Source organism: Babylonia areolata, chromosome 29 (genome assembly GCF_041734735.1).
Source record: "Babylonia areolata isolate BAREFJ2019XMU chromosome 29, ASM4173473v1, whole genome shotgun sequence".
NCBI classification, from domain to species: domain Eukaryota; kingdom Metazoa; phylum Mollusca; class Gastropoda; order Neogastropoda; family Buccinidae; genus Babylonia; species Babylonia areolata.
The window spans coordinates 17,000,177-17,012,760 of record NC_134904.1 but is presented as its reverse complement, the minus strand read 5'-3'; the positions used below and the strand labels follow the sequence as shown (position 1 = coordinate 17,012,760).

The following is a 12,584-nucleotide window of genomic DNA, read 5'->3' as shown; positions in this document are numbered from 1 at the left end:
AAGATCGCCTCATGCAGCTCGGCCCACGACCCAGCCCTTCGAACCACACCACTGTGATTGGAGCAGGACCACAGCCCTGAACAACTTGAGCTTAAGGGGGCCAGCCAATAGGTTGTGTACCAGGGAATCTTTAACATCTGTATCTCACCTTCTGCATGTGTTACACATGAACAGGAGTTACCCTCTTTTAAAAAAAAATTATCCCGCCCCATCAGCTGCACCGTTTCAGTGGCATTGCTCCCACGCCGCTCATTTAGATTCCACCATACATGGCCACATCCGGGTGCATCCGTCACAGTTCCAGCGTCGGCAGTCCACAGGGAACCATCGATGTTAGGTCGCCAGAGGGCCACACACCAGAGGAGACCCTGCACTGCTGCTGAGTCACTTCGGTGGTGTTCAGTGGTGCCTGTTCTGATTTAACGTACTTAGGATACCACCTACTTAGCCCCCTACTAACGACTATAATGGCTTAGTCGCAGAGCCAGACTGAGTGAGCGTCCCTCCTAGAGTGGAGACTGCCACCAAGTCCCTCAAACAACAGCCCTCCATGAATCTGCCAACACTGAAGACATTGACAGGACTCACCCCAAGCACGGAAGTGGAGGGGTATATATGTATTGAAACTGAGGTCACCATGAGAGCAGGGCATGAAAGGCCACAGACTTGAGACTATTTTGTTTATATTGATGATGATGAAGGAGGAGGAGGAGGAGGACGATGACGATTTTGCTATGGAGGTCCATTTTGGTTTGGGACTGCATGACAAGGCTGTACTCTACGCTTCCTGTCATAATGATATCCCGGCGTTAACCAGGCCTGAGAGATACAGACACTTACAGTGTTGGTTAGGTAATTAAAGCAACACACCCAAAGACGCATCCTTGAAGTGGATGACACTCGACTGTGTGGTCCCAGTCTCCCCATTTAAGCCCACAGCACACTCAACTCTGGGTAGGAGCTGGCTGCTGGCTGAAAACCCACCTCCACTGGGATTCGAACCCAGTCTGCGACGCTAACCACTTCACCACGGCAGCTGGTGAGTTACCCATTCTACCCTGGGGAGTTTACAGCCTCAGCAGGCTTCCATGCCATATTGATGCAGAAAAAAATGGAAACAAATTACTGTTTTTTACTCCAAACTATTTGTGAAAACACCTGAACATACTGTAGGAGTTACTTCCCTTCCTCTGCGACCTGTACAGATGTAGAAGCATAAGAAGGAAATTTATTTCCTAAAATTACGTTTATCTAACATACTTACCATGACCTTTTAGTGCAGACTCTGGCAGGGAGTCCGATTCCTGTCCTGTGCAAACTACCATCAGCCTATATGGAGAAAACAAAAGTAGGTACGGCCGATAACCTCCCGGAAGTAGGTTACCTCCCCTCTGTATCCTTGACTAGCTTCATCTTTTGATGGCAGCCATCCACTGTTTTAACTGGACAATTTTTTTTATGCAGAGCAATGCTCTGGTGCAGGGCTCAGTGACTTAAAACACCATCAGGACCACACACAGCTAGAGCTGGGATATCAGACAAATATCCATCCTTTACCCACGACACACCAATAACAGGAGTTTCAGTTTCAGTTTCAGTAGCTCAAGGAGGCGTCACTGCGTTCGGACAAAACCATATACGCTACACCACATCTGCCAAGCAGATGCCTGACCAGCAGCGTAACCCAACACCCTTAGTCAGGCCTTGAGAAAAAAAAAGGTGAATAAATAATAGATAAGCTTACATAAATAAATAAATAAATAATAATTATAATACAGAAAAAGGTAGTAATCATAATAATAATAAAAATAAAATAATAATAATAAATAAATAAATAAATAAAACCACAATGATGATAAATAAGCAAATAAATGTAAAACATGGAGACACACATTCACACATACACCCACACATGCATAACAGATATGCACCAAACATGCAGTTTCACAGATATGAAAGCACAGTCAAATACATATAAACGTACAATAACAGGAACAAACCTGGAACCCTCAGACTGGAAGCCCAGTGCTTTAACCATTTGGCACTGCGCCCATCCTTGATCTAATGATTCCTTTTTTTTTTTTACTGCAGTTCCTAACCAGTATATTTTTCAAAGAAAATCATACTACTATTCTGAACACATCTTGGAAGTAAAATGTGTGTTTGAATTCCCATTATCATATCATACTATCAACAAGGTTCTGTTCACTTAAAGTGTTAATTGTGACCTTTTTAGTTACTAAAAGAGATGGGCTCAAGAAATCAGTTTTATCCTTAAAAAATGGAAACAATTTCTGGAAATAATAGTAATGATGATGATAATGATAATGATGATGATAATAATAATACTCGGGAGAAGAAGAAGAGTATATCATAGTTCATACTGATATGGTGCAAACTCCCCATATAATGGGCTTCAAGTGACTCGAATGAAACATTACACAAATAACGTATTATTGGTATACAGCATACAGCAGCACAAGAAGACATCTGAGGGGGGGAAAAGGATAGAGAGACAGAGACAAAGACAGAGAGACACAGACAGAAAGAGAGAGAGTGAAAGAAAGGTGAGATTCAGATGCAGATGATTATTCATCTAAGGCCATAGCCCCATATGAATGAGAGGTGATAACAAGATTGTTTTTGTATTTCTCTTTTTTTTTTTCAGAACAGATTTCTCTGTGTGAAATTCGGACTGCTCACTACAGCGCCACCCTTTTTTTTCTTTTTTCTTTTCCTGTGTGCAGTTTTATTTGTTTTTCCTATCGAAGTGGATTTTTCTACAGAATTCTGCCAGGATCAACCCTTTTGTTGCCATGGGTTCTTTTACGTGTGATAAGTGCATGCTGCACACGGGACCTCGGTTTATCGTCTCATCCGAATGACTAGCGTCCAGACCACCACTCCAGGCCTAGTGGAGGGGCAGAAAATATCAGCGGCTGAGCCGTGATTCGAACCAGCGCGCTCAGATTCTCTCGCTTCCTAGGCAGACGCGTTACCTCTAGGCCATCACTCCAAGATATATATGCAGATGTCACCATAAATATTGGTGAACAGAGAGAGAGAGACAGAGACAGAGAGAGAGAGACAGAGAGATTCAGAGACGGAGACAACGACAGCCTTACTTAGGTAATAGGCACAGGTAGCCCCAGCAGGTCCTGCTCCAACAATGCAGGCATCGTAGTGGTCAACAGCTTTGTCCTAAATACAAAGAAAAATGGAGCTCAGTCATAAATATATGCCCCAACAATGCATGCATCGTAGTGGTCAACAGCTTAGTCCAATATACAAAGAAAAAGGGAGCTCAGTCATAAATATATGCCCCAACAATGCATGCGTCGTAGTGGTCAACAGCTTAGTCCAATATACAAAGAAAAAGGGAGCTCAGTCATAAATATATGCCCCAACACAAATGCGTCGAAAATGGATTCAAACTCAAAGTCATGACTTGATGAAGAGGTATCAGGACTATCCCCTCAAAGCTGGAAGATCTCCACTTTGCAGACAACCCGGCACCGGCCTCCCATACTCATGACCATATGCAAAAGAAGACAACCCGTCTCAGCAACTTTGCACAGCAAATAAGCCTGAAAAATAAGCAAGAAGAAAACAGAGTTAACACTCCAAACCCTTAACCAATCCAAGTAAATGGAACAGATCTACCCACACCTGAAGACACTGTGTACCTGTGTCAGACACGATGGGGGAGCAGGCAGTGACATCAAAAGCCATCTCAGCAAGACCAGAATAACTTTCAAGATGCTGAATGCGTGGACACCCCCCCCCCTCCCCCACAGTACAGTACAAACACCAAGCTGAGAATGTATCGTAGTTGTGAACTTTCCACACTGCTCTATGGCCCAGAATGCTAAAGGATGACTGAAAGTGACACAATAAAGTTGTCAACCTTCCACACAAAAAACCTCCAGAGAATCCTGCGAATCTTCTGGCCCAATACCATCTCCAATCAACAACTATCTGCAATCAAGAGAACACAGAGACCATAATATTGAGAAGGCAGTGAAAATGCATTGGACACATCATGCAGAGAGCATGGTAACATCACCAGGACAGCCCTTCATTGGACACCAGAAGGTAGACACGAAAGAGGAACGACAAAGAATACCTGACGCAAAACAGGTGAATGAGAACTAAAGACCCTGAAGCACACATGGGGTACAATTCAGAGACTGACCCACAAGAGAGGCATTTCTTTCCTGCTGCTCTACGTAACTTAGTAAGAGTGTGTGTGTGTGTGTGTGTGTGTGTGTGTATGTGTGTGTGTGTGTGTGTGTGTAGTGTGTGTGTGTGTATGTGTGTGTGTGTGTGTCTGTGTGTGTGTGTCTGTGTGTGTGTGTCTTAACACACATTTGTGAACAATTTGTATTCAATCATTATCTCCTTATGAATAAATACTTTTTGCTTTTCAGTTTTCTGCTCAGTTCTATGAATCTCTGTGTCTGATTTTTCAACTTTCTTTGAATAATCTAACACCCCAAAAAGCAGCAGAACCTTTAGAAACCTTCCCTGTGGTTGCTTTCCAGGCAGATGAAGTGGAAGATTGACAACATAATTATTCTTATGTCCTTCACATCTATGCACGTTCACTTACCTCACCAACCACACATTCAACAGACAAGGGGTTCCGCTGCTTGCTGTCCTTCAGCATGTGCATTCATGAGAATTTGAACTCCAGTCCACGTTTCAACACAGACTAACATTTGAAATTTCCTTTCTCTCGATCAGCAGCACACACACGCACGCGCGCGCACACGCGCAAATACACACATGCAAACACAGGCACACATATACAAACACACTCACACACATTCACATACACGTACGCATGCATGCACACACACACACACACACACACACTTATGTATGCAAGCACGCTACAAATGCATGCGAAACACACACACACACACACACACACACACACACACACACACACACACACGGGCACGCACGGGCACGCACGTACGTACGTACGTACAATGCAGAGACACGGACACAGACAGACACAGACACAAACACATGCACACGTACCCGCACACACACAGTTTTACACACAAACACACACACGCGCGCGCGCGTACACACACGCGCACACACACACACACACACACACACACACACACACACACACACACACACACACAGAGTTTTACAAATCGTTGCAAAAAACGCAGTGCACTTACCTTTTTCCTATCCTCCGGATATTTTGAAGCAAACAGGGATACCGGAGTTTCAACGTCTTTGCTCAGAATAAAAATAGCAAAAACGGCCAGAACAATGACCAGAGCGGCCACGAAAACAGCCAGTTCAACGATCATCCTGCAACCGATCGTTCCACTGGAAACGAAAAAACAGGAACTGACGACTCGAACCGAGAGCAGACGAGGGCAGTTGTACCTTTTGACCTTTGACCAAAGAGAGAAGTCATAAAAAATTAGTTGCGTATAATCTATAACTCAGATACTAATTTTAAAAATAGTGGATGCAATTTTAGATTAAGACATAATCATTCGATCCTTTCATGTTTTTCAAGATTCATTCAGTATTTGATTCTGTTTTAAGATCGTCGAAGATCGAAAGATTCCGTTTTTAGTGTCAAACAATGACCAAATGACGCACCGGCTGTGACGTCAGGTGAATGCCCACCCTGTGTTAGAAGAACTGCCGAGGAGCGGAACCTACTGCTCGCAACCATGACCATGGAAGAGGCACCAGGTCGTATCTGGGAATAGTAAGTTTTCTTTCACATAATATTTCAGGAAGTTTAGTATTTGTCTCCTTCATTATTTATGTGTCAGTCCGATCAGAATTCGTCATGAGTGGACACAATGCTGGCAGCCCATTTATTTGTCTTCTCACGGTGACGATCATGGTATCACCACACGGTTCCGTCGTGATCGTCTGACACTAATGGTCACAAAGAGGAAAGAATGAAACGTGAAGTTTAATTTACTGTATACACCTGTCGTTTTCACCTTAAAATTGTAGAATAACTGTTTATTGCCAAGTATATTCTTTTCTTTCCCTCCGCACCGGGACTCGTTTACGCCCCTTAATTGCTTAAGTACTGTCAGCGAAGAATCGATTATATTCAATAGGCTATAATGAAGACATACGATAAAAATAGATCGTCAAGGTACTCAGTTTCGTTGATCACAAAAGGTAGATGGAAACGTTGTGTTTGATACAGTAGGCCTACCCTTTTTTTTCATGTGTATTTTGCATTGCAGCAGCGTGGGTGTGGATGCCAAAAAATGTGTGTATCACTATGGTGTGTGTACACACATGTACACAGTTGTATGGTTGAAGTGTGTTATTAAACTTAATGAGTTAATTCTTTTTAATTATCTTGTCTGTTTTATTTAACTTTTTTCATGTTTTTTCCCCAGTCATATTTGGTAGGGTCTCAGGGCCTGACCAGGTCAGGCTTTTGCTTCCACATTTTTTGTTTTGTCTTGTTTTGTTTTAATTTGTTTGAAGCAAAAATAATGTAACATATATGGAACAGTCTGTTGGTTTTTGACCCCTTGAAGCTGACACTGCTGGATGAAGAGAATACTAATTTCTCTGAAAGTGAAACTTTAGATACTTCCTGCTCTTCAAAAAATACATATTATTTGACATTGTGAATTCACACTATTTACACACACACACACACACACACACACACACACACACATACACATGCACACACACTTATGCACATACACACATGCACACACACAAAGTTTGGAGCAGATACAGGTTCCAACCATCTGGACAGTTTCTCTGTAAACTAAACTATTACGCAGTGTCATTTTCAGTGCATTGTCATGCAGATTTCACTTCTTCAGCTTCATTTGTAAAAGACTATAAAACCTTTACTAAAAAAAAATTCTACACATTTACAGATAAGTAGTGGCTTTGGGATACTGCATTAGAGAACTCCACCCAGATGTGTATATTGATACTCGCTGTTCCCAGTAAGAAAATGGTTCCACCTTTTATCTTAGTCCATAAGTTTTTGTCTTCTTTAAGACAAATTTTGTGATGTAGTTTCAAATGTTTGTTGTTTTCTATGAGTCTTTTAAACATTTATGTTGTTTTCTATGAGTCTTTTAAACATTTAGTAGGTTTCCATTACAGTATTATCATTCTTTTTTTTAATTTGTAGTGGAAAAAAATAATTCAGAATGTTTGTTTAACTACACATACTTAACCGTGACCCACTAGTGCAGACTCTGGCAGGGGTCTGATTCCTGTCCTTGCAAACTACTACCCGCCTATGCGGAGAAAACTAAAGTAGCTATGGCTGATAACCTCCCGAAAACATGTATTGATGAGTTGGGTAACACAAGACTTGAAGCTGCTGACATTCAGCATACAGATTATTATCATTCAAGATAAATTACAAGTAATCATGTCAAGGATCACAACTCAATGATTAAAATGAGAAGCAACAGATTCTCTTATCAGAGATATTGTCACTTTTGTTTAGAAAGAATGAGAAGAAGTTTACTGTTTAGATAGATTTTTGGTCTGAGTACCTTTGTGTATCTGGAGACTTTCTTAAAAATTAGGTGTGTTTTTTTGTTTGTTTGTTTGTTTTTTTGGTGGGTTTTTTTTTGGTGGTTTTTTTTTGTTTTTTTTTAATAGAGTGTGCATTGTTCCACTTCAAGTCACCAGCCACTGATAGTCATACTGTTTCAAGCAATATGTTGAAGCCAAAAAAAGGAAAAGAGAGCTAGCCACAGAACATTTGGAATGTCACCATTGGTACCACGACCAAATACTATGTGTTCCTGATTTCTTTTCAGCGATAATCTGTATGTCGTACTTAATTCGGTAATGCACATGCTTTCATTTATGCCTTTTATTTTCATATGTAATTTTGTGTGTGCGTGTGTGTGTGTTTTGCCTTTGCTTTTTTTCCGCTATTCTTCTTTGCCCTTGAGGGCTGGATGTAAAAAAGCAGCTGTGCTTACTCCACTACCCTCGTGAAATAAAAATTTGTTTCGTTTCGTTTCGTTTTCTATAGCATCAGGTTTTAACCTGATAGTTATAAGTAATGGACACAACATTGACTAAAGATTTGTGACAGGTTTTACTGCATTTTTAGAAAATTGTTTTAACTGCAGAGAACTTATTTGACACCTTTGCTGTCTCAAATCATTTGTCAGTGAATTCAGCAAATTCTGTCCAAAGTATGCTTGCAAATTTACTCATAGTATACTGTTAGGATTTGTGTATGAGTTGTCTCATAAACATCTGATCTTTTTGTCATACATCTTTTTTGCTCCTTTTGTTCCAGTATGCTTACAAAATGAATATTTCTTGGTTATGCCCCTGCTTTGCATTAAAAGATTACTAACTGAAAATGTCTTTCTTAAAAAAGATATGGAAAAGAACTCACCGTTTTAGAGCTTTTGCAGTCACCCATTGGTTTTGGCTTCTTTTGTCCAGTGGTTTGCAATGTACCATTGGTATACCTGTCCCCTCCTTGTGTTGCAAAAATCAAGTTTCTCAAAGTTGTCCACAGAACATCGGCCACATCATCTTTTGCTGTGGATAAATCAAGCTTTCGCTTCTCCTTACTTAGATATCATACCTTTCAACTGAACTATACGTATATATTTATATTTTTTATACTTCTTCATTTGTATAGTGCATGTTTGAGCATTTACGTGTATGACCCCCGATTATATATATATATATATATATATATATTATATATATGTATGTATGTATGTGTGTGTGTGTGTACTCTTACAGGTGTACACTTAGTTTTCTGCTAAGTATTAATGCTTATTGCCCATATCACAAATCAAAGACAAAATCATGATCTGGATCAAAATTAAAAGTGCCTTGATTATGATATCTGGTATCTGAAAGATGAATGGCCTTACTCAGTACAACCAGATTATCAAGAGTGATTTTGCCTCTAGCATAATTATGAATCCAATCAAAGGAAACCAGGATCGCCCTTACCAAGATAGTGAAAGTGGCATGCTATCATTGAGGTGATTATCCTTACTCAGGAAAACCGGATTATCAAGAGTGGACTTCATACCTTTACTGACCCCCACACAATCAATCCATGTCCATGTCCTTGTATACCTTGTCTGTCTCCTGTGACATCAGCTGGTCAAATACTGAAATAGATTAGAATAATAGAATGTCTTTATATAGTTCATTGCCAAGTGTACCTGGGTCACAAGGATTATTGGGGGGAAAATAGTATGTAAAAGGTACAAACATAAATAAAAAATCATGTACAAATACAAATAATTTGAATTTTAGACACATGTGATATATGCATGCACATTTGAGCACGTGCACGCGCGCGCGCACACACACACACACACACACACACACACACACACACATACAGAGCATATAAACGTGTATTTGCTCACTTAAACATACGCCGCATAAGAAAGTCATCTATACATTGTATAAATGCAAATATGACACTAGTAATGATATATTATGCATTGAATCAAAGCAGAATATTTAGATCTGTTGATCACTTTATGGCAGGCTTGTTTCTGTGGCTGTTTCACATCTTATCAGCAAGGGTTGGATCTAGATAATACTCAGGTTTCAGTTGGTACAACCTGTACTACAAGTACAACTTGTACTACAAGTAAATGAATTGCCCTGAATATGGCTGCCTAATTGGTGGTATTAAAACAGGTATACACACTAAAACTAAAGTCCACTTACAGAATGATACAAATATAACATTGGAATTGCCCACAAATGCAGAAAGAGAAGAAATGAATTGTGTAATATTCAAACATGTTTTAACCTGTCTTGTTTCTCTTCTTTGTTACAGCCGCATCTGTTTGCCCATGAAAGTGGAAGAGGTAATGCTGTTTTGTTGGGTTTTTTGTTGTTGCTTGTGTGTGTGTGTGTGTGTGTATAGAGGGAACATTCTTCTTTTAATCATTTAAAATATGAATGTTCTTTTTAGTCATATTGTACTTGTATTATTCAACCAGTTCTTGTTAATAATGAATATATATATATATATATATATATATATATATATATATACACACACACATACTATATTGGGGCTTTGTTTTTGGAGGATGTTTTCGCCACACTTTGAAGTCTTTTTAAACTACTATCGAAGCAAAGTTGCTACATTTTCAACAGATTGCAAAAACATATGGCTTCCCTTTGAATGAAGAAGGCAGTGCCAGAGGATTTGACCAATCAAAAGCATGCTTTTGAACAACCATGAAGTGAAACTACTTTGAGTACCAATGGTTCAGAGCTTGACTTGTAGTGCAACCAACCACCAACTTTAAAGAAACAGTTATGCATCTAGAGAGTGAACCCACCTCCTTATTTTAAAATTTAGAGGGTGAAGTGGATATATATATATATATATATATATATATATATATATATATATATATATATATATATACAAAAGACTAGATTAGGAAGGAAGTTAACTCTTTTCCTGCCAAGTTTCTGAGTGAAAAACACTCCCCAGCACTAAATTATTTTAGACTCGAGGCTCACAGTCACACGACTTGGTTCATGTCAGAACACCATAGTGGACATGTTCACTTCAAATTCAGTCAAGGGGGTTTTGTTTTGTATTGTCCATGTGTTCTGTGTCGCTTGTTCAGGATTAAAGAGGCTATGCCAGTCTTGAATAAAAGCTAATTTGTGTTTGCACATTTCTTCTGTCTTTGCTGCTGTGTGCTCATGTCAAATGATCGGTATAGGGACAAGTGCGGCACTTGCTTTTTTGAGAAAATGTCTGGGTTTGTTCCAGTGTACCTTTTATTTACCTGTGTGCTAGCTGAATCGGTACCGTAAGCAGTACTGACTTGAAGTTGTGTACCTTGTGAATGGAGAGAGTTACCACTGTTTACTATTTGTTAATCAAGGGGGGAAGGTTAGTTGATTTCCTGTGGCACAGGAGAAACTTGGCTGCAGCTATCAAGCTTTGTTACAATGTGAAAAACGGTCCTTTAAACATGACCCTTTGATTTTGACCAAAGTCACATTTGGCGGTGAACTGTTCAGTCAACTGAAGTTGCCTGTGGTGGCAAAAGAGTGAAGTCATGTGTTAATGTGTAAACACAGCGCTTTGTGTTCATCACGGGGAGCCATCTGTTCACTGTTATTAGCAAGGATTGGTTGTACTTTAACATTTGGGATTGCGTTTGTGATCTTCTTATAATGCTAGGCTGGAATTCTCCCTTCGTTTAAAAGCTATGGTCAGATTTGTAACAGTGTTTGGTCTATTATTGAGAGTCTATATTGATTTTGTTTGTTTTATTTTCTACAATTTTCTTTTCAAAATGAATGACACATTTGTACTTCATTGAAACTGTCAATTAGGGCAGTCAAAATAAAATAAAATAAAGGCATGTAACTTCAGGCTTAGGGTGTGGGTTGGGTTACAGTCGTGCGCAAAAACGTTAAGTGCATCACTTGATTGACTTTTTTCTGTTTTTTGGCACACAAGTGATGTTCATCAGTGTATCACAAGTTTGGCTTGTTCCCTTTTGTTGTCACACGTTTGGCTTGTTCCCCCTTTTTGTCTTATTGTGCTTTGTGTACACTGTCTTTTTTTCTCTCCCCCAGTACCACATTGCCCAGTTATGGTCAGTAGCAGAAGCGAGCAAGAATGAAACTGGAGGTGGGGAGGGTCTGGAGGTGTTGGTCAACGAGCCTTTCGACGTTGATGCAAACCAGTATGTCCCACCTGAACCACTCATAGCTGGCGGCCAGGAGTACAAGAAAGGCCAGTACACCAGAAAGATCTACTATCTGTCAAGGTAGGCAAAAGTGGTGTTTGCTTCTGTTCTGAAAATGTTTTGTTACAGATTTTTATGATGCTGTTGATCATGCTTTCTCTCTGTGTTTGTGTGTGTGCCTTTGTGTGTGTCTGTGTTAAGACATCTGTGTGCCGTCGTTAGCATTTTCACCCTATCCCAAACTTACTAAATGAAGTCTTTTAAAAGCAGTGTTCTGGGTTGGTGGGGGGGGGCTGGGGTGGGGGCGAGGGTGGCTTGGAGGGGATATTACTGTTTGAAGTCTTCCTGTGGACTGCAGGGACTGTGGCAGGTAAACCTGGATGTGGTGTGTTGTGTGTTCAGCATCAGCAGCTTGAGGATGAGGCTCCTGTACTACTGGCATTCACGGTGGGCTAGCAAAGAAAAAAAAAGAGGAGGGGAGGGGGAGAGTAATTACCTTTGGCAGCTGGTGGCTCGTTCATGTAGCTGTAACTTGGATGTGATTGGAGGTTAATTTTTATTGTTTTATGGAATGTGCAAAATTTCATGACCGGTAAGTGACCCCAAATTTTGTTTCTGATTTTTATACTTTGATTTATTCAAAGCAAGGAAGGGAGTGTGTTAGAAACAAGGAAAAATTGATAACCCAGTGACAGAGTAATGTGTGTGTGTGTGCGTTTATTTGTCTGTGCGTTAATGCTTGGTATTATGGTTGCATGGATGATAATGGTTGTGTGGTTGGGGTGACTCTGTTGTTCGCATAGGATGGTTCGGGAGATTTTTACATGAGATTGTGATTTTTGTGTAGAGTGTTCCTTT

The 12,584-nt window shown here is 40.1% G+C and overlaps 2 protein-coding genes across 3 annotated transcripts in view; one reads left to right on the top strand and one right to left on the bottom strand.

The window, feature by feature from the left end:
- The window catches only part of LOC143274715 (conditioned medium factor receptor 1-like), a 33,908-nt gene extending 28,491 nt beyond the window's left edge, over positions 1–5,417 (bottom strand). Inside the window, exons 1-2 of the mRNA XM_076578622.1 lie at positions 5,202–5,417; positions 3,126–3,201 (exon numbers count right to left, since the gene is read on the bottom strand). Of these exons, the coding sequence (XP_076434737.1) occupies positions 3,126–3,201; positions 5,202–5,336 (211 nt within the window). The 5' untranslated portion in view covers positions 5,337–5,417. The remainder of the gene's footprint in view (positions 1–3,125; positions 3,202–5,201) is intronic.
- Positions 5,418–5,660: 243 nt separating this feature from the next.
- LOC143302346 (phosphatidylinositol transfer protein beta isoform-like) overlaps positions 5,661–12,584 on the top strand; it is a 27,587-nt gene continuing 20,663 nt past the window's right edge. For both annotated transcript variants that reach the window (XM_076616984.1, XM_076616982.1), the window contains exons 1-3: positions 5,661–5,749; positions 9,836–9,866; positions 11,614–11,807. In XM_076616984.1, the coding sequence (XP_076473099.1) occupies positions 5,712–5,749; positions 9,836–9,866; positions 11,614–11,807 (263 nt within the window). In that variant the 5' untranslated portion in view covers positions 5,661–5,711. The remainder of the gene's footprint in view (positions 5,750–9,835; positions 9,867–11,613; positions 11,808–12,584) is intronic.